This window comes from Phyllobates terribilis, unplaced genomic scaffold (genome assembly GCF_046119375.1).
Source record: "Phyllobates terribilis strain yellow unplaced genomic scaffold, ASM4611937v1 Scaffold_12__6_contigs__length_324123572, whole genome shotgun sequence".
Taxonomy (NCBI): Eukaryota; Metazoa; Chordata; class Amphibia; order Anura; family Dendrobatidae; genus Phyllobates; species Phyllobates terribilis.
The window spans coordinates 159,190,027-159,216,525 of NW_027362772.1; the positions used below are offsets into that span (position 1 = coordinate 159,190,027).

At 46.3% G+C, this 26,499-nt stretch overlaps 2 protein-coding genes across 3 annotated transcripts in view; one reads left to right on the forward strand and one right to left on the reverse strand.

The window, feature by feature from the left end:
- Positions 1–220: 220 nt before the first annotated feature.
- On the reverse strand, positions 221–24,957 carry LOC141172347 (PIH1 domain-containing protein 1-like). 2 transcript variants are annotated; one of them, XM_073656457.1, is made up of 11 exons: positions 24,661–24,957; positions 21,916–22,046; positions 21,639–21,705; positions 21,227–21,412; positions 20,808–20,869; positions 20,645–20,726; positions 16,134–16,233; positions 15,567–15,614; positions 15,075–15,165; positions 1,266–1,409; positions 221–374 (listed from the first exon to the last, which is right to left on the reverse strand). In XM_073656457.1, the coding sequence occupies exons 2-11, from the start codon at positions 21,994–21,996 to the stop codon at positions 339–341; spliced, it is 897 nt and encodes a 298-aa protein (XP_073512558.1). In that variant the 5' UTR covers positions 21,997–22,046; positions 24,661–24,957; the 3' UTR covers positions 221–338. The 2 variants fall into 2 exon arrangements, with proteins under 2 accessions (XP_073512558.1, XP_073512556.1); XM_073656455.1 differs by having other exon boundaries at positions 222–374; positions 24,751–24,957.
- The window catches only part of ALDH16A1 (aldehyde dehydrogenase 16 family member A1), an 86,805-nt gene continuing 85,154 nt past the window's right edge, over positions 24,849–26,499 (forward strand). The window contains exon 1 of the mRNA XM_073656454.1: positions 24,849–25,123. Coding sequence (XP_073512555.1) covers positions 24,944–25,123 — 180 coding nt within the window. The 5' untranslated portion in view covers positions 24,849–24,943. The remainder of the gene's footprint in view (positions 25,124–26,499) is intronic.

Below are 26,499 nucleotides of genomic sequence, written 5' to 3' on the forward strand. Positions count from 1 at the left end.
TGCTGCAGATTTACTGCTGTAGATTTTTAATTCCTAAAAATCCCTATAGATTCAGAGGATCTCAACCTTTTCAATGCAAATTATTTTCAAGACTTATTCACAGATATTATGAAATATTACAGTAGAAATAATAAAAAAAAGAAAAAAGCACAATACCTAAACCCCCTCCTTGGGAAAAATATACGACAAGTATAAGAAAGACAAAAATTTATTCGGGAGTCATATTGAAGTCTAAATAGAATTGTAACCATACAATGTAAACAGCAGCGAATGTAAGTAGGATCCACTGGATCTATATAAGAGGAACGTTTTCCAAAGCTGATCTTCTGAGCCCACTGCTATGCTGGCTGGACCGGCATTGTGATCGTCAGCACCTGGAATATACGTCACGTTTTACTGCAGCTCACAGAACCAAATGATAAGACGCAGAGCAGTGCAAGGCTTGTGACTCGCTATACACACAATATACGACATGTTTGATGAATGGCATAAAGGAAAGCTGATGCATTCAGATGTCTCTGGGCAACTATATGTTGTGATAGGATGCTGCCCCTCACCCTGACAGGAACTTATCTATCTTCTCACTCATCATGACAGGTTTACAGCATGTTGACTCATGGACGTGATCAGTCAGTCAATCGCTGACATAGATGCACGTTCTTGATTCCGACAGGTAGGTCAGAGATGTCCGTCTCAAACAGTTTACCTTCACCCATCTAGGATGGATGGCTGCTGACATCGTTGGCCATTATATCCATACGCAATTATTATCCCCTAATTGTGATGTACAGTACAAATTTATATTGTGGTACCGTGTTAGCCAGAAAATTTGATGTAAATACTTTTATGCCCAAAAATGGCAAAAGTATTCTCGGAGTGATACCTTTATTGGCTAACCAGAAAAAAATACATATATATGTGCAAACTTACAGAGCACACATGCTCCTTCTTCAGGCAGGATTACAAATGTTATGAATTCATTTGTAATATCGCCTGAAGAAGGCGCCTCTGTGCTCTGAAAGCTTGCATACATATATTTTTTTTCTTGTTAGCCAATAAAGGTATCACTCCGAGAATACTTTTGCTATTTTTGGGCATAAAAGTATTCACATAGAATTATCCCCTAATTAAAACAATTTATTTTTGCTAAATAAATGTATACATTTTTTTAAATTTTATTTTATACATTTTCTCAGAGAACCTCTTTAAGAAGGAGATTTCAGAATGGGCTATAAGACATGTCCAACTTTGCTTTATTGTCTCACCTTACTGTCCTTGCTGAACTGAGCTCCACTTTGTTCTTGGATGATATTGTAAGGAATGAAGACGTCTAGATGATACAAATCGGGACGTCCGACTAAGACTATTCTGTCTTCACCCAAGTCCAACACAAGAGATCTAGCAGAAGCCTGTAAAGAGAAGACCAGCGTGGTAACAACGCTTATGTCGCTGAATGCTTCTGTACGGGAAAGAAAGTTGTAACCAACAAGTGCACAAAAATCTAAACTTTTATCTTGATACGTGGCCAACTAGAAGTTACTGTGTAGCTCCTGACGTCTCATACATTAAATCTGACACGTGGAGGAACTGCTCACAGAAAATGCTTCAAATATTTTTTATGATTCACACGGCATTAAAAGGGGTTGTCCACCACTTTAATACTAATGGAATATCCTTAGGATAGATCATCAATATTAAAGTGCCAGACAACCCCTTTAAGTGAGGCATAATGAATGGTACCAGAATTTCAGATAATGTAGCCTTCATTAGGCAGAAGGCCCACTCGATTATATGAAGAAATCTGGGGTCCCCAAAAGCAAACCCAGTAATCACCAGATTCCCTTGTGGTGACTACTTAATCTCCTTTTTGGGAAGACCAGAACTGACCCCTATATTTAACCAAGTGGGTCCCCTTAAGCTACATTATCCTGTCTGATGAAGGCTACATTAGCTGAAACATTCTTAATCTTCATTATGCCTCATTTAACGCAATGTGAATCATGGACATGAGAAAAATCAAATGAAAAAATAAAGACATTTAAAGCATTTTCTGTGCGATTCCTCCAAATGTCGCATTAACATAGAAAAAATAAAGAGCGGCGTGTTCTACACTATCACAACAAGCCTCTTTCATCATTTATATCATCATTATAACATCATTTATATGCACCAGCACCATGGAATCAATGGCATTATATAATTAAATAATAATAATATAATATATACATCTTCCCACCAGCTTGTTTTCCCTCTATCTCCTCTCTGGATCTATGAAGCCAGAACTGTCAAAGAAGAGGTGATGGTGGAGATGGAGGGGAAACAAGCAGGGGGGGGAAGGCTTATATAAATGACTGGTCCCGCCGTGAAGCATCGGGCGTCTGTGCTTGGTTTGAACAGTCGTTCTCTGCTGACAGAGTCATTTACAGAGATCTTCTTACTCTGTCGCCTCATTGGGGGACACAGTACCTTGGGTGTTATGCTGATGTCCAATAGGAGGCGACACTAGGCTTAATCTGAAAAAAATTAACGGTGGCTCCTCCTCTGCAGTATACACCACCTGAGGGCGTCAGACATGTTCAGTTTTTGCTTAGTGTAGCAAGGAGGCACACCTAAATATTTTTACTCCATTTTTTTTTTCTGATATTTTCCACGGAGTTACAGATGAAGATAAGTGGGTCTCTGGAGAGACCCCGGGCATGGCTTCTTCCTCTGCCCCCTTCTAGGGGTGCACAGTTGAAGTTGAGACGTCTCCTTACCATGTCGCTCCTTCCCCAGCCCCTCGGGTGTTGGTTCGAAGTTGAGACCCCCCCCTCCTTCCCCAATTCCTTTTGGTCTTGGGTTGAGGTCGAGGGAGCCTCCTGACTGTGACAGCAGCACCCTCCCTAATCCCCCTCATGGGGGAATTAGGTTGAGACACCGCAGGTAGGATGTGTGCAGACAGCAATATACAGCTCCCAGTAGCTGTCGCTCTGCACCAACGTTCAGGAATCGCAGCTTCGCTGCAGACTCCTGATGGACCGGGGGACAGTGCTGGCAGAAGGGCACACAGAGACACAGGCTGGCTTCAGCTCTGTCTCTCTGCCGGCACCAGCGCTACGGTGCCTCAGAGGAACCCTTTAAGGGCTCCCTTTTAATATAGTATCCCACCGCCTTTCCTGCCATTAAAAACCAGGGGGGGGGGGGGGTCCAATTCAGAGATCCGGTACCCCCCGGACTACCGTGCCGGCCTGGAGCCCTTTTGGGCATACATTCAAAATTTACTCCGCGGCTCCTGCTGTTATGATCTGCTACAGGGACTAAGGAAAGACAGGAGATCTGTCCCTACAATAGAACTAAACTAGATCCCTACGATGTAACGGGGAACCTGATCCTGCGATCAGACCCGCTAAAGTCCTCGGCTAGTCTGTACGAAGACCTATAGATGTGAGGGAGGGATCCCTACAAGAACTAGGGACTGGGATAAGTTGGACACCTCCTAGCAGAAATAGTAGCAGTCAGAGACAAACACACAACAAAAAGCATAGAGGTCAGAAGACCTAGCAAAACTAACAGAGAACGGCAACAGAGCACCAAGCTAGCTCAAGAGTAGTAAATACAATGAAGTCCAGCAAGGCCAGGAGGGCGGAGCCGGATTAAATAGGCAAAAATGGTCATGTGACCAGCAAACTAAAAAAAACCTAACAGGAGAGTTCTAACAGTACCCCCTCTTCTAAGAGGATCCTCCGGATCCCCTAGGCCCAGGCTTACCAGGAAACCTCCTGTGAAAAGCTCTGACAAGTCTGGAAGCAGAAACATCATCCGCCCTCACCCATGAGTTATCCTCAGGTCCGAAACCCTTCCAAGCGACGAGATACTGCAAACTCCTTCTATACCATCTAGAATTTAGGATGCGGGAAATTTCATATTCCCCGTCCTCCACCACCAGAGGAACAGTGGCAGAGGCGTCACCATTCGACACATCAGCTTTTTTCAACAGAGAAACATGAAACACCGGGTTAATCTTCCAGGACGTAGGAACCTCCAACCTAACAGCAGATTGGTTAACTATCTGAAGCACCTTTAAGGGCCCTACGAACTTGGGACCCAATTTTTTAGAAGGAATCCTCAATCGCAGATTCTTAGAGGACAACCAAACCATGTCACCAACAGCAAACAAAACCTCTTGCCGTTTCCTACCAAAGTACCTCTTAGATTTTTTGTTAGCCTCCTGAAGATTACCACGAACATCCGTCCAAACTCTCTCCAAATCACGGGAAAAACTCTCCTCCTCAGGCACAGCCGAAACCAATTTGGAGAATGACCCAAAAGACGGATGTCTCCCAGAACAACAAAAAAAAGGCGAACACCCAGCAGAAGAGGATGTATGGTTGTTAAGAGCAAATTCAGCAAGTGGCAGAAACTCAGACCACCCTTCTTGATTGTCTGCCACAAAACAACGCAAGAACTGCTCAACATCCTGGTTCTTCCTTTCTGTCTGGCCATTAGACTCAGGATGATATCCGGATGAAAACGACAAATGAACTCCCAACCTGTCACAAAAGGCACGCCAAAAACGAGCCACGAACTGAGGTCCCCTATCAGAAACAATGTCAGTAGGAACACCATGTAGTCTGACAATTTCCTTGACAAAGGCCTTAGCGAGTGTCTTAGCGCAAGGCAGTTTGATGAAGGGAACCAAGTGACACATCTTGCTAAAACGGTCCACGACCACCCAGATGACCGTGAAACCTTCAGAGGGGGGGGAAGGTCAGTAATAAAGTCCATAGCCAGATGTGTCCAAGGTGCACTAGGAACCTCCAGAGGGCAAAGCAACCCCGCAGCAGGAGCATGCGAAGACATAGATCTAGCACACACAGTACATTGGCGCACCCACTTAATGACTTCCTTCTGCCATCCAGGCCACCAAAAACTGCGACCCACAAGTCTCTTGGTCTCAGAAATTCCTGGATGACCTGCCAACCGAGACTCATGACACTCAATAAACAAATCTCTCCTAAAGGTCCTAGGCACAAACAACCTCCCATGGGGAGTGTTAGATGGGACATTCTCCTGAGCTTTAAGAATCTCATCCTCCAAAACGGAGTCCAAAGCAGCAATCACAACACCTTCTTGTAAAATGCTCTCCTCTTCCTCCTCAACACCGACCATGGGAGAAAAGCTGCGAGACAAAGCATCCGCTTTAACATTCTTGGTACCCGGGATGTAAGTAACAGAAAAATTAAACCGCGAGAAAAAAAGTGCCCACCTAGCCTGACGGGCATTCAAGCGCTTGGCAGCATCAAGATAGATCAGATTTTTATGATCAGTGAAAACCTGAATGGGAAATTCAGCACCTTCCAAGAGGTGACGCCAGTGTTCAAATGCGAGTTTAATAGCCAGCAATTCCCGATTACCAATATCGTAATTAAGTTCAGTCTCAGAAAATTTTTTTGAAAAAAAGGCACAGGGATGTACTCCATCCTTGTTTTCCTGAGACAACACCGCACCGACCCCCACCGAAGAAGCATCAACCTCAACCAAAAACGGCTTAGTCACATCAGGCTGCATAAGGATGGGGGCAGAGCTGAACCTCTCCTTTAGAAACACAAAAGCTTCAATGGCCTCAGAAGTCCACTGAACCGCATTAGCACCTTTCCTGGTGAGATCGGTCAGCGGTTTGACAATAATAGAAATTTTTTTTATGAATTTTCTGTAATAATTGGCGAAACCCAAAAACCTCTGTATCGATTTCAAACCAATAGGCCTAGGCCAATCCTGCACAGCTTGAACTTTCACCGGGTCCATCTCAAAGCCCTCGCTGGAGACAATGTAGCCCAAAAAACTAATTCTCTGAACAGCGAACTCACATTTCTCCAGCTTAGCAAAAAGCGAATTGTCCCTTAATAACTGTAATACCTCACGTACGCTCCGCCAATGAGACTCCAGATCAGGCGAATAAATCAGAATGTCATCCAAATACACAACCACATTTTTGCCGATTAAAGGTCCAAGGATGTCATTAATAAGATTCTGAAAAAATGCTGGAGCATTGGTAAGACCAAAAGGCATCACCAGATTCTCAAAATGACCCACAGGAGTGTTAAAAGCAGTCTTCCATTCATCACCCTCCTTCATGCGCAACAAATTGTATGCCCCCCGGAGATCAATTTTAGAGAACCACTTGGCCCCCACTAACTGGTTAAATAAATCAGGAATCAATGGCAGTGGGTAAGGATTGCGTACAGTAATTTTATTAATCTCACGAAAGTCCAGACAAGGACGTAAACCGCCATCTTTTTTTTTTACAAAAAAAAATCCAACAGCCACAGGAGACTTGGAAGGCCTAATGTGACTGGCGGCCAAGCTTGTCTGTATGTATTCCTCCAAAGCCTTTCTCTCAGGAATAGTAAGATTAAATAAACGACTTTTAGGAAGAGTCGCTCCAGGAACAAATTCAATGGTACAATCATAGTCTCTATGGGGAGGCAAAATTTGTGACTCCTCCTCAGAAAAAACTCTCCAAAAATCCTGAATAGGTACAGGTAATTCCCCTTTATCCACAGCAGCAATGCGCCCTTTACAACACTTGTCATAACATTTAGGGCTCCAGGACTTAATTTCATTGGTAGACCAATCCAGTACAGGATTGTGCAATTTTAACCAGGGTAACCCCAATATTACTGGAGAAGGCAAATTATCCAATACCACCAAATCCAAATTCTCTTGATGAATACCATTAATAGTGAGGGGAAATTCACAGACCTTATGAGTAACACTCTTCAAGGGAGAGCCATCAACAGAAACCACAGCAATAGGGGATGACAAAGGTTTGGGTTCTAATCTAAGTTTTTCCAAGAATCCCCGATCAATCACATTCAGAGTAGAACCACAATCCACAAATACCCGAAATTCAATTAATTCATCCTGAGCAGCAGTAGTAGCAGATAGGAATACTCCCTTAGAATTTAAACAGGCAATACGTGCAAAACTGACCATTTTTTTTTCTTTCTTCATACGAAGCACACAGTTCTTAATAAAATGACCAGAATTTCCGCAATAGAAGCACAAGCCTTCAGAAAGCCTGCGGTCTTTTTCCTGACAGCGGGGTGCCATCGCCCCAATCTCCATCAGCTCTCCATTGTCAGCACAGACCCTCTCAGGACTCGGAGCTGACATAGCAGAGGATTTGCTCTCATTAACCCTTGCACGCAGTCTCCTGTCCACCCGTATAGCTAATTGCATTGCCTCCTGCAAGTTTCCAGGTGTGGGATAAGCAATCAGTAAATCCTTAACCCTTTCACCTAGCCCTGCAAGAAACAAGCTTTTCAAAGCTGAATCATTCCACCCCACCTGGGCAGACCACCGACGGAAGTGAGAACAATATTTTTCCACATTACCTGATCCCTGCCTCAAACGTCTCAATTCAGACTCAGCAGATGAGACACGATCAGGATCATCGTACAACAAACCCAAAGCAGAAAAAAAACTATCCACTGATCTAAAGCACGGATCACTAGGTTGGAGAGAGAAGGCCCATCCCTGAGGATCTTTGCGCAAAAGTGACATTATAAACCCTATGAGCTGTGATTCATCACCAGAGGATCCGGGTCTCAAACAAAAATACAATAAACAAGCATTTTTAAAAGAAAAAAAATCTTGTTGTTCGCCAAAAAATAAATCAGGCAGACGTACCTTTGGTTCCACAAAATGTGCTCCAGAACAGCTACTCACGTGTTGTTGGAGCTTGGCCACCTCCAGAGAGAGTCCCTGCAAGCGTTGAGCCAAATCTTGAACCGAGACCATGATGGAAAACTGGAGGTCTTTCCTTAGAGAAAATTTTTATTTTTTTTTTCTTTTATGGCTGGACTTACTGTTATGATCTGCTACAGGGACTAAGGAAAGACAGGAGATCTGTCCCTACAATAGAACTAAACTAGATCCCTACGATGTAACGGGGAACCTGATCCTGCGATCAGACCCGCTAAAGTCCTCGGCTAGTCTGTACGAAGACCTATAGAGGTGAGGGAGGGATCCCTACAAGAACTAGGGACTGGGATAAGTTGGACACCTCCTAGCAGAAATAGTAGCAGTCAGAGACAAACACACAACAAAAAGCATAGAGGTCAGAAGACCTAGCAAAACTAACAGAGAACGGCAACAGAGCACCAAGCTAGCTCAAGAGTAGTAAATACAATGAAGTCCAGCAAGGCCAGGAGGGCGGAGCCGGATTAAATAGGCAAAAATGGTCATGTGACCAGCAAACTAAAAAAAACCTAACAGGAGAGTTCTAACACCTGCCTAGCCGAAGCCGCCGCCCATTCTCCGCCCCCCGGATGACCAATATGACACTACACAGTGTCAAACAGGGGGCGGAGACGAACTGAAAGGGCACGCTTTCTAGCAATACTGCCGCCTTTCCAGCGCTCCGCCCCCCTTTCTTCTCCACACTCCGGCGGCCATTAACCAGCAGAGGAACACGGAAGGAAGTTAACGCTTCACATACCGGTTGCCAGCCGGTCTCCGGGGGGCACAGGATCCTGGATTTTACCGGCGCTGTACTACAGCACACTAAGGTGGGATAAATCCACAGCTAGAGTCTCGACTCGGCTGTGAAGTCTAGAACTTTCTCTGCATTGCTGGCCCCCTCTGCATCGCTGGCTCCTCTGCATAGCCACTTCTGGATACAATGCCGGGCTCGAAGTCCAAGAGAACCAGGCAGGACTGCTATTATGCACTCTGTACAGCCTGCAGTAGTACTCTCCCTAGTGGCAGCACGTATCCGCATTGTCAGGACTGCATGCAAACTGCTGTGCCAGAGCCCCATGAAGCCCTTGCCAATACTTCGCTGCCTAATACCACACCGGAATGGGTCACTCAGATGTCGCAAACCAGAGAGGGTCTCCGCTCCAGTTCTCCCAGCAGGAGATGCCTCAGCGAGATACAGGATTCGGAAGACATCTGTGATTCCGACTCAGACAAGGAAACCGAAGGGTCCCTGATCCCTATTCCCCCGGGCAATACAGTACTAGTTGATGATTTAATCTCATCTATCCATCGGGTGCTGGACATCTCCGATCCACCCCTGGAGACACCCGGACATAAAATTTTCTTTGAAGGAGTCCTGAAACCGCCTAAGGTCTTCTTTGACCACCCAGAGTTTAATGCGATCCTTAAAAAGCAGTTCTCACAACCTGAGAAAAAGTTTACTAATCGCAAATATCTGGAGGCACGGTACCCCTTTCCACAGGAGGTCACCAAAAAGTGGACAGATCCACCTGAAGTGGACCCTCCAGTCTCCAGACTAGCAGCACTTTCTCTGCCAGATAGCTCAACCCTCAGGGACACAGCAGACAGGCAGGTAGAACGCATGGCTCGTTCAATTTTCGAGGCCACAGGGGCCTCCCTGGCTCCCTTGTTCGCCTCAGTTTGGGCTGCCAAAGCAATCCTGGCCTGGGCCCAAAATTTACAAACAACCCTTCAAACATCTACCCCTGGACTGTCGGACCAAGCGGCCCAAATAGCAGTCGTGGAAGATTACGTCCTCCATGCAGCTCTGGATTCTGCAAGGGGTGCAGCCGGGATAGCTTCCAACGCTATCACGATTCGGGGTATCCTCTGGCTGCGAGAATGGAAAGCAGATGCAGCTTCAAAGAAGTCCCTCACTCACCTCCCGTACCTCAGTGGTCGGCTTTTCGGTGAACAATTGGACACAATGATATCCAACGCGACCGGGGGTAAAAGTACCTCTCTCCCTCAACTGAAGCCAAAACGCACTTATAAAAAGTGTAATCAGGCACGTTACCGATCCTTTCGGAACTCTTCCGGCTGGTCCGTCTCGCGACCAGCACAGAATAACAGCCGCGCTCCACGCAGGGACAACTCGAGGTCAACGCAAAAGTCGGACAAGACCTGGCAATCAAAGGCAGGCCAGTCAAAATTTAAGGGAGGAAAGTCTTGCACTTCCTCCCTATCATGACTCACTAACTCTGGAAGACACTCCACCTGTAGGCGGCCGTCTTTTGCTCTTTCACCAGCTCTGGCTGCCTATTACAGAAGACAGGTGGGTCAGAGAACTAGTGTCTTCAGGATACAAGATAGAGTTCACTTCCAACCCGCCAAACAGATTCTTCCTGTCTGTTCCCCCAAAAAAGCCAGCCAAGGCTCGTGCCTTCCACCACGCGGTTTCATTACTTCTCCAAGCAGGTGTCATAGCAACGGTCCCCACGGCCAAGCGCTTCCAAGGGTTCTGCTCAAATCTATTCGTAGTCCCCAAAAAAGGAGGCAGCGTACGGCCCATATTGGATCTAAAACAGCTCAACAAATATGTACGGGTAAGTCACTTTCGCATGGAGTCCCTTCGGTCCATCATTGCGTTCATGGAGAAGGGAGAATTTCTCGCCTTCATAGACATTCAAGACGCATAACTACATATACCAATTGCACCAGCTCATCAGAGATTTCTCAGATTCGCAATCGACCAGGAACACTACCAGTTCGTGGCTCTCCCGTTCGGGCTTGCCACGGCTCCCAGAGTATTCACCAAGGTCATGGCAGTCACCAAGGACATCCTGCACTCCAGAGGCATAATAGCCGTTCCATATCTGGACGATCTCCTCATCAAGGCTCTCACCTTCAGGGACTGCGAAATCAGCGTCTCGATAACAATCTACATTCTGAGTCGTTTGGGCTGGTTAGTCAACTTAAAAAAGTCATCACCAACCCCGAGTCAGTCTCTCCCCTTTTTCGGGAATGTTATTCAACACTTTCAAGGATCTAGTACTACTCCCCAAGGACAAAGCACTGCCTCTCCGAATAGGAGTTCGCACCCTACTTCGCAAACCCCATTGGTCTCTCCGGTTTGCCATGAGAGTCCTTGGCAGGATGGTGGTGGCAATAGAAGCGGTCCCATTTGCCCAGCTTCACCTCAGGCCTCTCCAACTAGCCATCCTCAAGTCATGGGACAGGAATCCTTTTTCCCTCGACAGGGAGTTTCAGTTGACGTCATCAACCAAGAGATCCCTGCACTTGTGGCTCAAACCAACCTCGTTGTGAAAGGGGAAATCCTTTCTCACGAGTCAATGGAAAGTTCTGACCACCGATGCGAGCCTGACGGGTTGGGGTGCGGTACACCTGCACTACAGAGCACAGGGCAAGTGGTCCCCAACAGAAGCGACCATGCCCATCAACATCTTGGAAATTCGTGCCATTTTCCTGGCGTTGAGAGCCTTCCATCATTTACTGGGAGCCTCTCACATCAGAGTACAGTCAGACAATGCCACGGCCGTGGCATAATCACCAAGGGGCATCTCTATCACCAAGGGGCATCTCTACCCTCGGGATGTGGACCGCAGACAATTGGGAAGCAGACTTCCTCAGCCGGCAGGGAATGGACTCGGGGGAGTGGTTTCTCCATCCCGAAGTTTTTCAACAGATCTGCCACCGCTGGGGGACTCCGGACGTGGACCTAATGGCATCCCACTTCAATGCCAAAGTCCCCAACTTCATGGCCAGAACACACTACCAGTGTTCGTTGGGAGCGGACGCGCTAGTTCAGGACTGGACTCAGTTTCAGCTCCTGTACATCTTTCCACCTCTTCCCCTAATATCCAGAGTGGTGAGGAAGATCAAGCAAGAGGGAGTTCCAACCATCCTCATCGCACCAGACTGGCCCAGACGTACGTGGTACGCCGACATCGTGCAGCTTACAGCAGACGTCCCTTGGCGTCTCCCAAACCGACCGGATCTTTTGTCACAGGGCCCGTTCTACCACCAGAACTCAGGGGCCCTCAATTTGATGGCATGGCCATTGAGACCTGGGTTTTAACCAAGTCAGGGTTCTCGCCTGACGTCATTGAAACCATGATCAGAGCACGGAAGCCAAACTCTGCAAAGATCTATTACCGTACCTGGAAAGCTTTCTTTACCTGGTGCGATTCTTGTGACTAGACCCCTTTCCCTTATTCCCTTCCCAGGGTACGTGGGTTTCTACAATCGCGTCTGGAGGCCAAACTGTCTCTGGCCTCCCTTAAGAGCCAGGTGTCAGCTCTCTCTGTGCTTTTTCAGACTCGCATTGCTAACAAGCAGCAAGCAAAGACATTTCTTCAGGGGGTTTTCCGATTGATTCCCCCCTACAGACGACCACTAGAGACGTGGGATCTCAACCTCATGCTGACTGCATTACAGGAAACACCTTATGAACCCCTTAGGGAAGTCCCACTCCGCCTTCTATCCCAGAAGGTGGTTTTCATAGTGGCAATCACCTCGCTACGCAGGGTGTCTGAACTGACAGCACTCTCCTGCAGACTACCCTTCCTGGCTTTTTACCAGGACAAGGTAGTTCTCCGTACGGTTCCATCCTTCCTTCCGAAGGTTGTGTCCGACTTCCACCTCAATCCCTCTGTCGGGCCCCGATACATAGAGTGGAAAAGGCTCAGCATACGCTTGACCTTGTCAGGGCATTACGTATCTATGTGTCTAGGACTGCGCCCTTCCGGAAGTCTGATTCTCTTTTTCTTCTTCTGGAAGGCGGCCGCAAGGGTCTGCCAGCTTCCAAAGCTACCCTTGCTAGGTGGATCAAATTCACCATACAAGAGGCCTACCGCCTCAAAAATTCTCCTCTTCCAGCAGGTATTACGGCACACTCTACACGTGCGGTAGGGGCCTCCTGGGCCATTCGGCACCAGGCTTCGGCGCAACAAGTGTGTAAGGCAGCTACCTGGACTAGTCTACACACGTTTACCAAACACTACAGGGTTCATACCCAATCCTCGGCAGACGTATCCTGCAGGCGGCAGTGCCCCAATTATAGGGGCCTGTCTACACAATATTCGTCCATTGCTTCCGACCCAGGGACTGCTTTGGGACGTCCCAAGGTCCTGTGTCCCCCAATGAGGCGACAGAGTAAAGCAGATTTTTGTGTACTCACCGTAAAATCTCTTTCTCTTAGCCTCTAATTGGGGGACACAGCACCCATCCTGTTGCCCGTGTCGGGCCGTTGTTACGTTGAGTTCTCATATTGGTGTTTTTCCTTGAGCTCGTACATAGTTGCCTTATAGGCATGTTTATGTTATCCATGTTACGTTCCTCCTACTGCTTTTGCACAAAACTGAACATGGCTGACGCCCTCAGGTGGTGTACACTGTGTTCCAAATTATTATGCAAATAATATTTTCTCAGATTTTCCCAAATTACCTATATGAATTGCAGTCATTGTAATTTTCCAGTCAAATAACTATTAGAGTACAATTGAAAGGTTTTTGTACAAACTGCCTATGATAACAGTATATTTTTAAAAAAATAAAAAACTCAAACTGCACTCAAAATGCATGTTCCAAATTATTATGCACAGCAGAGTTTTCAACCTTTTCATTTTAATAAAGAACAAAAAAATGGTCATTTTTGAAATTATAAGCATTAGCAGGTTATTACAAACTGAAATCAAACAGTTTTCAACTCAAAACTTTATTCTAGGTGATGTTACATTTGCACATAGGACCCTTGTTCGAAAGGAGCTTCTGAACTCTCTCGTCCATTGAATTTGTCAGGTTTTGGATGGTTTCTGCTTTAATTGTTTTGCATGAGGACAGAATACCCTCCCAGAGCTGTTGCTTAGATGTGAACTGCCTCCCGCCATCATAGACACTCCTTCTGATGATGCTCCAGAGGTTCTCAATGGGGTTGAGGTCAGGGGAGCATGGGTGCCACACCATAAGTTTGTCCTCTTTTATGCCCATAGCAGCCAGAGATGCAGATGTGTTATGTGCAGCATGAGACGGGGCATTATCATGCATGAAATGATCTCGATGGTCCAGATGGATGGAGTGGAGGATGGCTGGTTGATGGACACCCCATGCAAACACGGCTACGGCACCAACAAGGAGGAGGTGGAGTAATGTTTTGGGCTGGAATCATGGGGAGAGAGATTGTCGTCCCTTTTAGGATCCCTGAAGGGGTAAAGATGAACTCCATAATGTATGTTGAGTTTCTCAAACAGCACTTCCTTCCATGGTTCAAGAAGAAGAACCGTGTATTCCGCAGCAAGATCATTTTCATGCATGATAATGCCCCGTCTCATGCTGCACATAACACATTTGCAACTCGGGCTGCTGTGGGCATAAAAGTGGACAAACTTATGGTGTGGCCCCCATGCTCCCCTGACCTCAACCCCATTGAGAACCTCTGGAGCATCATCAAAAGGAGTGTCTATGATGGCGGGAGGCAGTTCACAGCTAAGCAACAGCTCTGGGAGGGTATTCTGTCCTCATGCAAAACAATTGAAACAGAAACCATCCAAAACCTGACAAATTCAATGGACGAGAGCGTTCAGAAGCTCCTTTCGAACAGGGGGTCCTATGTGCAAATGTAACATCACCTAGAATAAAGTTTTGAGTTGAAAACTGTTTGATTTCAGTTTCTAATAACCTGCTAATGCTTATAATTTCAAAAATAACCATTTTTTGTTCTTTATTAAAATGAAAAGGTTGAAAACTCTGCTGTGCATAATAATTTGGAACATGCATTTTGAGTGCAGTTTGAGTTTTTTTAAAATATACTGTTATCATAGGCAGTTTGTACAAAAACCTTTCAATTGTACTCTAATAGTTATTTGACTGGAAAATTACAATGACTGCAATTCATATAGGTAATTTGGGAAAATCTGAGAAAATATTATTTGCATAATAATTTGGAACACAGTGTATACTGCATAGGAGGAGCCACCGTTAATCTTTTTCAGATTGAGCCTAGTGTCACCTCCTAGTGGACAGCAGCATAACACCCAAGGTCCTGTGTCCCCCAATTAGAGGCTAAGAGAAAGAGATTTTACGGTGAGTACACAAAAATCTAATTTTCCCATTTCAACAGATTGCAAACAACCCACCATGGTATGAAAAAAAAAAAAATGATATCATCATCCAGCAAATGTGTCACAGCTGCCAGCAATTGGCTACTGTGGACACATCAAAGCTGTGATGATAAAAGTTGGCAGAGGAGGACTGGTAGCATGAGGTTGGCACAGACTTTTAATAAGGGAAGACTATTGGAAATACATGAAATGCAAAAAGATCACAATCCTAAACCACATCTGAGGGTCTCACCACTTTAGGTAAAGAGATTTCAGCCACCAGAAAACTTGGGTGTCCTACAGGAGGTTCCGCCACAATCATGTAATCAGGTTTCACGGGTGAACTGATAAAAAAAGGAAGTAAGCAGTATATTGCAAGGGTACACCATCAATTTATGATCTGTTGGGGTCAATCTCTAATATAATAAAGGGGCACTGATGCTTGTAATGAGGAACAGCCCCTTTCACAGTCATTCCCTGCACATTGACATCATGGCCTCCACTGTGCAGCGGAACGACAGCATAGATCCAGCAAAGTGAATGGGCTTAGCTGCAGTTCTCCTGCACAGCGAATATCCGGGTAGCTGCCCCACACCAGCATATCCTTTAAGAAGGGCAGCGGGGTTATTTCCAGGCTGCAGCCCCCTTATTCTTTGAGTCCAAGAAGTTGGATATCCTATATCTTTTGTAAGATGGGATTCTAAAAAAAGTAAATGCATGCATTAAACCTCAAAGTAACCCAAACCTTTTAACTTCTGAGATGAGGGACTTGCTTGGAGTTAGCTGGAAGGGTCTGTAGGAAAAAAATAAAGAACATAAAGGCATAATAGTTAAAACAAAACAAAAAAAAACAACAAATGTCCACATTGTTCTTGCACCATAACAAGCCATTCTGCAACTCCCCCCATCCGTTGGGTGTAACCCATCACCACGAGGAGTGGCGCTCCCCCCATCCGTTGGGTGTAACCCATCACCACGAGGAGTGGCGCTCCCCCCATCCGTTGGGTGTAACCCATCACCACGAGGAGTGGCGCTCCCCCCATCCGTTGGGTGTAACCCATCACCACGAGGAGTGGCGCTCCCCCATCTGTTGGGTATAACCTATCACCGGGAGGAGTGGCGCTCGTCATACTTTGTGTCCCTAGGGGAAATGTGGTATTATAAGACATCCAATCAATTGAATGGCTGACCATATACTGCATGGATGAGCGAAGAACATCAGAGAAGAAGCCGCCGATGCTCAACAGCAGCCTACTCTGTCGTCTTTTACAGACTGTATGCCTTAGACTTGTACCTTAGAGTTGGGACTTACCCCATTGTGTCAATTTCCTGAATCATCGGTTTTGATTTGGTTCTGATATTCTGTTCAAAAATGGATCCCAGGAACTTCCGATTTTTCAGCATTTTCCACGCTGAAGGGAAACCATAGATGATTAACAGGGTCGGACTGGAACTGAAACTCAGCCCTGGCATGTGAGAGCACGCAGGCCCATCCGACGCGCGTTGAATGTGAAATATTTTCGTGAATGATTTGGGTATATGTCACAATAAAAATTGCTGCAAACTGCACTTTATCATCGATAGACAAAAACTGACATAATGTAAAATATAAACTTCCCTCCAGGAAAATGTTAATTTCTTTCAACTGGAGGGGTGGACATATTTGTAATATAGAGCTCCAAGTTCCCAAAAACGCTATGTTTGATAGTACCAGGAAAAGCAGGAAAAGTGAATCCTTCCAGATTTGAAGCAGTTTCATGTCTATTCTTTCAGTATTTTTGCAGGGTTTCTAAAGAAAGGGAAAATAAAAATCTCAAAAAACGCAATATCAAGGGGATTTTCCTGCCGAGCGACACGTTTTTTGTGCAGAAATGTTCTTCCCTTGACAGTGTCCGATCGGACGGTTCGACGGCGATTGGTAAACGCGGGGTTAAGAGCCAGAATACCAGGTAAAAAGCCATTTTTGATTGCCCCACGGTGTCAGAAACGTCTGCAGTGGGCCAAAGAACATTGTAAATGGACCATTGAACAATGGAGAAATGTTATATGGAGCGATGAGACACGCCTATCCATCTTTGGCAGCGACGGTGTCTGCTACGTTCGACGACGACCTGGAGAGGACTGGTTGCCAGAGGGTACAGTACCCACCATGAAGCCTCCTCTGAGTGTTATGGTAAGGGGCTGCGTGTCCAGAGATGCAGGTGGTAGGCTGCAGGTAATTGAAGGAACAGTTAATGCTGAAAAGTACATCAAGGAAGTCCTTCAGCCTAAACTCATTCCTTCGGCACATGATGTATTTAGTGAAGGAACACCGTTTATTTTTCAGCAAGATGGAGCCCCATGCCATACAGCTAAAAAATGTCGTCTCTCTTGGTTCAAGGACAAAAACGTCCAGCTATTGAATTGGCCAGGAAACAGCCCAGATCTCAATCCTATTGAGAATCTCTGGGCTCGGCTCAAAAGAGCGGTGTCAAAACAGCGGGCTTCACACAAGCAGGAACTCATTGCAGCCATCATCAAATCATGGCTTCATATCATCACACCATCTGATTTACACAAACTGGTAGATAGCATGCCAAGTAGATGCCAGGCAGTCATCAAGGCCAAGAGCTATCCAACTGAGTAATAACATTTAGTGTTAGATATGAAAATAGGACAAATAAATGGCTTTTCTCCCACAGTCATCTGAGTGACAATAGTGTCCAATTTGTTGACAAATGAACAAATTATTTGTATTGGCAAAATGCTAAAAATTCATAAATCTTGGGGGTGTTGCCTCAATTTTGGCCACTAGTGTATAGCGTTCCTCAGTATATTTATATGTTGCCCCCCATCACCTTTTTCATCTCTCCTTACAAGTATGCCTTGTATCTTAGCTAAAACATGGTAGTAAGTAGCATATTAGACCCTTTTATAATGGGTAGTGTAGAATCGCTGCATATTTCAGGGTTATGCGCTCCTGAGGACTCATTAGTGCTGCCCTCCTCAGGCGAAACCTGGTTGTGACCTCGTATAATCTGGGGCTAGCCGGTCTCACCTACCAGTTTGGGTCACAAACCCTTTTTCGTTGGCTTTGATGTTTTACTCATTGGTTATTACGTTTACACCCCAAATCTCTCCTAATCTTGGAGATCAAACCTAAGAAAAAAATGTATGAATGATCATAACACCTCTATGAAGGGTAATTATCATCTCCTTCATAAATATACATTTATATGTATAAATACATATGTGGTCAATGCATAGTACTGGCACATGACTTATCACTTTCCGGGACCTTACAAAGCACCAGGAACATTCATAACAAGCGGAGGTGAGGCGATTCTGGCAACTTAATAGGAAAGGATTCTTTACAGATAGAGCAGTCAGACTGTGGAATGCCAACCACAAGATATAGTAATGGCAGATAGTATAACAGCATTTCTAGAAGGGCTGGATACTTTTTTAACAAAACATGACATTGTGGGTTATAAATAATCTAGTAATAGAAAATGTATAACTTTGGAGATAGACCTAGGACATTAAAGCTCAAACTTTTTCAACCTATGTAACTATGCAAGTATGTAGAATGTACATTAGGAAAATGCTTGAAATGCAATTCCCTATAATATTATTTAACAAGTAATTTCCTCTTAATTTTCTGCTTTGTAAAGTGCTAGTTATAAGCCCAATCTATGGATCTAAAAAGTGCAAAACACTCCTGAAACACTTGTACGTATGTTCTATAATCTGTATTTCTTATGGTGCCTAACGGAAGCCGTAATGATAAGACTCCTGCTTGGTAACAAGTGCAGTTATTTGCCTCCATAATGAAAGTGAATTACCAATGATGAAAGGGTTAATACTTGGACCCTGCATCAGTAATGGCCCTTGTAGTAACCATGACAACTATTGTGAGGGCATAAACAAGTGTCATAAAGAAGATTCCATAAAAGAATGCCGCGCTGCCACGATCAGCGCCATTACTGATGATGCGCCTGAGGACCTTGAGCTTGACCACCCCACGTAATGTGCCAACGTTGGTGTAATTTGGAGGTTCTAGCAGGGAAAGGGGTTGTCTTCTTAGACACCCCGGGGGGAAGGGAAGGTAACAGAGGAGGGGTCCCCAAAACAGGATCCCCTTCTGTTACTATGTACAAAGAGCTGCTCTTCTTTGGGAATTCATAGATGGATCCTTAACTTTAATGGGTGATAAATTGGGAGGGGGAGGGGATACTCATCCTATTAGGGGTTATTCATAATGAGCAACCCCTGTAACCAAGTGCCCAACTTCTTGAGAGACGGAGCTGGATCTGTAAGGGAGAAGTGGTAGATTCACCTGGGAAATCAGATCAACTAAATTCGTTCTAACAATAAATGTGGTGACAGATATCGCAGCCAGATCTCTCCCACATCCAGTTTATCACATTTATAGTCTATATTTGTTATCTCGTTCTCTGTAAATATGTACAAATTCTAAAACTCCATCATATATCGGCACTAACTCTCTAAGCCCAAGGGAAGGGCAGCCCTCCAGCCATGGTTCCCTAGAGGTTTCCACCACAGGGGGTTTTCCTCTCCTGAGCGCTGGAGGGTGACTTTTCATGAGTCGAGGGTTGAGCCATTTTCGGTGTCATGTAAATTTAAATAAAGTTGAGAACGTTTGACACCTAATTGCAATGATTTGTGTATTTATTTTGTATGTGTCTGATTCATTTTGTTTGGGAGTCGGGGTCCATCACACATCACTGAGTCATATGTCTGGACATCTTCCGCCAGCAGTTTTGCCCCAGGGGTTGCCCCTGCTCTGGGGAGTTTGATGGAGCAGAGAAGACAAGAATTACAGCACTCATCCTCAGAATAAGGACTTCTATTACAGTACTACAAGCAGCTTCCTCGCCTCATTTACAAAGTGAGTATTTTGGGCACTAATTTACATCAGTATTTGTAAGCTGAAAACCAGAGGGGAACAAACACAGTGAAAAATAGTAACTGAAACACTTTCACCTCTTCTGTTTTGGATCCACTCCTGGCGTCTGCTAACAAATACAGAGGCAAAATATCACCATGGAAGTGCCTTAAATTCTTACTGACTGATTTGACCGAGTTGCAGTCAAGCAACAGAGGTGGCAAGCGTTAAAGGAGTTTTCTGGTATCAAAAACCCCTGTCCCCCTTGCCATTTTTCTGTATCCTGAACCTGTGCAGCCTGCCCTGATCTCAGACTGTCTGACCTAGTCCTTGTCTTCGCTCTCATGTGTCTGGTACCCTGGTACCTCCGGAATGCTGCTGCACTCCTGGGGACTGCCCTGAAGTGGTACCTGGTGTCTACCGGCGGCCCAGTCTATCCTCACCACCAGAGGTTCTAGTGGAGACCCAGTAGACATCTAGTCACAACCCTCCCATGGGGCAGTGGGTCCATATCCACCAGCGTTACACCCACATAGCAAATGTGGTACCAATATTCAAGAAGGGAATAACATCTGAGCCTGGAATTTATAGGCCGGTAAGTTTAACTTGTACTGTGGGCAACATCTTTGAGGGTTTTCTAAGAGATACTAACCTGGCGCACCTCAATAAGAATAACCTAAACATATGATTATGAGGGATCTGTCCTGCAAACTAATCTGAAAAGATTCTATGGGGAGGTAAGTTCTAGGTTGGACCAGGGAAACTTAGTGGATGTTGTCTATCTGGACTTTTCAAAGACATTTGATACGGTGCCATGCAACAGGTTAGTACATAAAAATTTCAGTATATTATATGGTAAACTTGCTCCACGAAAGAACAAGTCCTTGTGTGGTTGATGGAAAAATCAAGGAAAATATCAGTGATGCGGTCGTTACCTCTTGACAGCTCCATTTCGTACTTGTTCTCTAGTCCCTCCATGGCCACGGTGATAAAAAATTCCCTGAAAAGCTCATTATTCTAATAAAAAAAATACAAAGTAAGGAGCTGACACAAAGGAGAGCAGACAGCTTGTATGTCAGAATAAGCAATTGCAGTTACCTTAATTTTCTCAAAGAAGGTGCCATTAATCACTATGTCGTACGCCGTGCAGCCGCCTCCACCTGTAGGACAAAGTGCACCAGGACTTAGATACTTTGCGGTGCTGACTCAATCCATTGACCTTAGTAGGGCTGCTATGAATAAGTGGTATAAGTTCTTAAAGGGGAATCCAAGTAGTGGACAATCCCTTTAAGTCCCAAATCTAAAGCAAAAAAGTTCAAAAGTCAACAACAAGATGTCAAACTTTATTCCGCAGACTGGAAGTGGACCTACCAGAACCTGTGGAGATGGCACCTTTGACCATTGAGGATTAGTAAGTTGTAATACTTGCTATTTTAACCCCTTTAAGGATATCTCTGGACTACCCCTTTAAAAAGAGACACGCTGTATTAAAAAAAAAAAAAAAAAAAAAAATGTACTATTATCAACTTCAACGTGGGGCTCTCCAAGGCTCATGGGGACTCGATAGCCGGAGGGATCATCAGATTCCAGGATGCTGACTAACTCCTGCTCCGTCAGGTCCGGGGGCGCTGGGATCTGGTTCGACTTGCAGATGTTAATAAAGATTTTGGTATTTTTGGATGTGCGAGTTTTAATGCAGAAACCTAACACCGAAATAAAAACAAAAAGTGAACAAAAACACAATAAAATCGGCAAAAGCCAAGCAGCATTTACATGTAATCAACTGCATAAGAAAAAACAATGTGACCCCCCACATTGGTTGCATCATGTGACCGTTGTAGTCAATAAGACGCCACTGCCCCACTGTGGTATCTGTCACATAATATGCACAAAGTAATCTGGATAATAATCAGAGGACGCCCATCTCACCCGGCTGGGGTCTGATCTGTCTGCTTTCTGGTAAGTTCGGTATTCTGCTCTGTATCTCCTGTTTGGCCTGAAATGAGGCAACAAGTGAGAATCAGTGAGTAACATGAACAGGATGGTTCTGCAAACTGATTTTTCCTGCATCAAAATAGTACAACTATGAGGGGTCTAAAGCCAACAATACACATTAGTTAAATGTTGGAGACTGCAGCGCCCCCGGCGGCTGACGGAGGAGACATTCACCCGGTGATTGCTGGCCTCTCCAATTCATCTTTCGTACCTTCATCAGCATCTGTTCATACAGCGCTTCCTCCATGCTTGTGTTCATTTCTGCAGACAGCAGCGACTTGTCAGACGCCATTTTTTCGGTCAAAGACAGAAGCTCAGGGATCTTGTTTTATAAGAGAAAACCTGAAAAATGAAAATATGTATTAATCTTCTCCACAGACAACGACAAGGGGAGAGTGCGGGAGCATGACAGCCCACGACACGAGGGGGTGCGGGAGCCCGACAGCCCACGGCACGTGGGGGCGCGGGAGCCCGACAGCCCACGGCACGTGGGGGCGCGGGAGCCCGACAGCCCACGGCACGTGGGGGCGCGGGAGCCCGACAGCCCACGGCACGTGGGGGCGCGGGAGCCCGACAGCCCACGGCACGTGGGGGCGCGGGAGCCCGACAGCCCACGGCACGTGGGGGCGCGGGAGCCCGACAGCCCACGGCACGTGGGGGCGCGGGAGCCCGACAGCCCACGGCACGAGGGGGCGCGGGAGCCCACGGCACGAGGGGGCGCGGGAGCCCACGGCACGAGGGGGCGCGGGAGCCCACGGCACGAGGGGGCGCGGGAGCCCACGGCACGAGGGGGCGCGGGAGCCCACGGCACGAGGGGGCGCGGGAGCCCACGGCACGAGGGGGCGCGGGAGCCCACGGCACGAGGGGGCGCGGGAGCCCACGGCACGAGGGGGCGCGGGAGCCCACGGCACGAGGGGGCGCGGGAGCCCGACAGCCCACGACACGAGGGGGCGCGGGAGCCCGACAGCCCACGACACGAGGGGGCGCGGGAGCCCGACAGCCCACGACACGAGGGGGCGCGGGAGCCCGACAGCCCACGACACGAGGGGGCGCGGGAGCCCGACAGCCCACGACACGAGGGGGCGCGGGAGCCCGACAGCCCACGACACGAGGGGGCGCGGGAGCCCGACAGCCCACGACACGAGGGGGCGCGGGAGCCCGACAGCCCACGACACGAGGGGGCGCGGGAGCCCGACAGCCCACGACACGAGGGGGCGCGGGAGCCCGACAGCCCACGACACGAGGGGGCGCGGGAGCCCGACAGCCCACGACACGAGGGGGCGCGGGAGCCCGACAGCCCACGACACGAGGGGGCGCGGGAGCCCGACAGCCCACGACACGAGGGGGCGCGGGAGCCCGACAGCCCACGACACGAGGGGGCGCGGGAGCCCGACAGCCCACGACACGAGGGGGCGCGGGAGCCCGACAGCCCACGACACGAGGGGGCGCGAGACCCTGACAATATTGGGAGTGGGATTCTGCACACCTACATCTAGCTACTTATTGTCCTGAATGTAGTAATAACCTTGGCACAGTCCCATCTTCTTACCTGTAGTACAGACGCCAAACACCACTACTCTGACTGCAATCACCCAGCTACAGCGTCACCACGCCTCAGCAACAGGTGGTCCGCGCATGCGCACACTTCCGGGTCGGACACTCACTTCCGTTTGACCCTTTTCCTTCCCTCCCCTCACTATTTCTGACACACAGTACTTTACAGCACAACGCAGCAATTTACAGATATAAAAAAAAATACACTAACACCTATAGGGACCAGACGTGGTGAATGGAGGATTACAATCCTGTTAGTGTGTAATAATATGACCTTCTTCCAGCGGAAGTGACGTACGTACACTGCAGCGCTACGGTGTTAGAGCTCCCCTTTGTGGTTGACAGTGGGCTGACGGGCTGTCACTAGGGATGGGCAGTCCGGCTCTTTTAGGTGATCCGGCTCATTCGGCTCCGCTCACCAAAAAGAGCCGTTTCTTTTTGGCTCAATAAACGGCTCTTCTTGCAAATAGTGTTGCTTTTCCCATGGTTAACACTACAGTCATTTCACTTTAAAGCCTGTGCCCCATAATACTCCTGTACAGGTGTCTAGTGAAGCATTAAAGACAGCTTTTTAGTATTGCCATTTTCTCAGATTGTAAGCTCCTGTGAACAGGAACTCACCCCTAGTCGGTATTGCTGACTTGTGTTATTTTCTAATATCTGATATTTGCACAGTTCATTTCTACATTAGTCAGTGCTGTGACATCTGTCAGTGTTGGAGAAGATTGGAATTCTTAAAAATAAATACTTGGAGACCTATTACAGGCTCTTACAGTGTCAGGCTATGTGCCCACGATGCAGAAATGCTCAGGATATTTTCCTGAGTGTTTCTGCATCTCCCTGGCAGAAAAAAACGCATGTGGATTGTACATGTAGATTGTGCATGCGGATTGTACATGCGGATTGCACATGCGGATTGTACATGCGGATTGTACATGCATTTTTCCTGCCAGGGACATGCGGATGTGAAGCGTTCTCCACTTTCATTTCCGCATGCGGGTTGACAAGCGCTTTCCAAGCGATTTTAGCATCACTTGGAAAGTGCTTGACAACTTGGTCCCACTATATAAATCCATGCAACCGGCATATATAGTGTGACCGAGAGAATGTCACGTGATGTATGGATATCCTCCCTCTACCTGCAGTCGTGTCTTAGTAGAACTACAGATCCCAGCAATCGTATAAAGTTATAGACTGACAGATCCCAGCAATTATATAAAGGACTACAAATCCCAGCAAGTATACAGAGAACTACAGATCGCAGCAATCATACAGATACAGAACTACAGATCCCGGCAAACCCTGTCACTTTCAGGCTTGTGAAACAATAACTCCCAGCATGACCTTTCCTGACAACTATGCTGGGAGTTGTAGTTTTGCCCCACAGATGCCAGTAGCTCACCTGTGGGACCCATGTGAGGCACATGCCCAGCGCCAGCCACAAAGCAGGGAGCATAGTGGTGGGGGGTCTTGTCATCCTCTTGTACAGTACCTGCAGGCTGTGGGGCAGTGGGTGAGTCAGAGCCCCGCCTCCGTCTCCGGGTGCAGTGTCAGTGTGCAGTGCGGGGGGCGCAGCTGTCAGTTTCCGGGGGGCAGGCGGATCCAGGACACAATACTCTTCACCTGCAGGAGTCCAGACTTCAATCACTTGGGCTCATGTGGGAGGAGCCTAGTCACAAAGCATTATGGGCTGTAAGCCCGGCTCTGAGTCTCCTCCTCCACTCCTCCCAGTCCACAGTCAGGAAGAACTTCACTCATTGCTGAAAGTCATGGCCGCCTCTACGGGGACAGACAGACCGTCAGTGCGGGAGATCTTCACCTCCATGCAGTACGGCCCGGCTCCTGAGGCCGCCAGTGTCGCGCAGGTGAGGCGTCAGTGCGGGCTGCTCTGTGTTCTGGGGCTCCGGCATCACCTGTAAGAGCCGCAGGCTACAAATTGCAGGTGTGCACAAGACTGATGGGAAAAGTGTCGTGCGATGACGCTTTTTTTTCAGTGCAGTGATTGTGCTCTTCTAATAATGCGACATTTTGCAAAAAAATAATCTAAACTTGCCTGATTGTTTGTCTGCTGTAAGGGCCTGTTCACATAGTGCGTTTTTTTGGTAAAAAAATAAATAAATTTAGTGATTGCATTAAAATTTAGCTTTAAATCTGCATTAAATAAAGGGTAAAATGCAACAATAATCAGAAAAAAATGTATTTTGGCATAAAAAAAACTGCAGCATGTGAACACGGAAAGATTTCTGCAACTTTGCATTTTTTTTTGCAGCAAGGTCGCCTAAAATAAACGAACAACATCGCGGATATTGAACTCCACAACACAAGTTTTGGGAAAACCCGCTAATAAATAAAAAAAAAAATGCATCCGGATTTATATGCGTTTGTAATCTGCTGACTTTGTCAATTAAGTTTTATTAACCCCTTAAGCCCCGGAGCATTTTCCGTTTTTGCTTTTTCGTTTTTTGCTCCCCTTGTTCCCAGAGCCATAGCGTTTTTATTGTTTGGTCAACATGGCCATGTGAGGGCTTATTTTTTGCGGGACGAGTTGTACTTTTCAACGCCATTACTAGTTTTGCCATATCGTGTACGGGAAAACTGGAAAAAAATTCCAAGTGCGGTAAAATTGCAAAAAAAGTGCAATACCACAATTGTTTATTTATTTATTTTTTTACCACGTTCACTGAATGCTAAAACTGACCTGCCATTCTTATTCTCCAGGTCATTACTAGTTCATAGACACCAAACATGTATCGGTTCTTTTATATTTAAGTGGTGAAAAAAAAATTCCAAAATTTGGTTAAAAAAAAAAAAAAAAAAAAAGCGCCATTTTCCGAGACCTGTAGCGTCTCCATTTTTCGTGATCTGGGGCCGGGTGAGGGCTTATTTTTTGCGCGCAGGGCTGACGTTTTTATTGATAACATTTTGGGGTAGATCCGATGTTTTGATCACCCGTTATTGCATTTTATTGCAATTTTGCGGCGACCAAAAAACGTAATTCTGGCATTTAGAATTTTTTTTCTCGTTACGCCGTTTACCGATCGGATTAATTCTTTTTTTATATTGATTGGGCGATTCTGAACGCTGCGATATCAAATGTGTATGTAGGTTTTTTTTATATATATATATATATTTTATTTTGAATGGGGCGAAAGGGGGGTGATTTAAAATTTTATATGTATTTTTTTTATATTTTTAAAAACTTTTCTTTTACTTTTTGCATGCTTCAATAGTCTCCATAGGA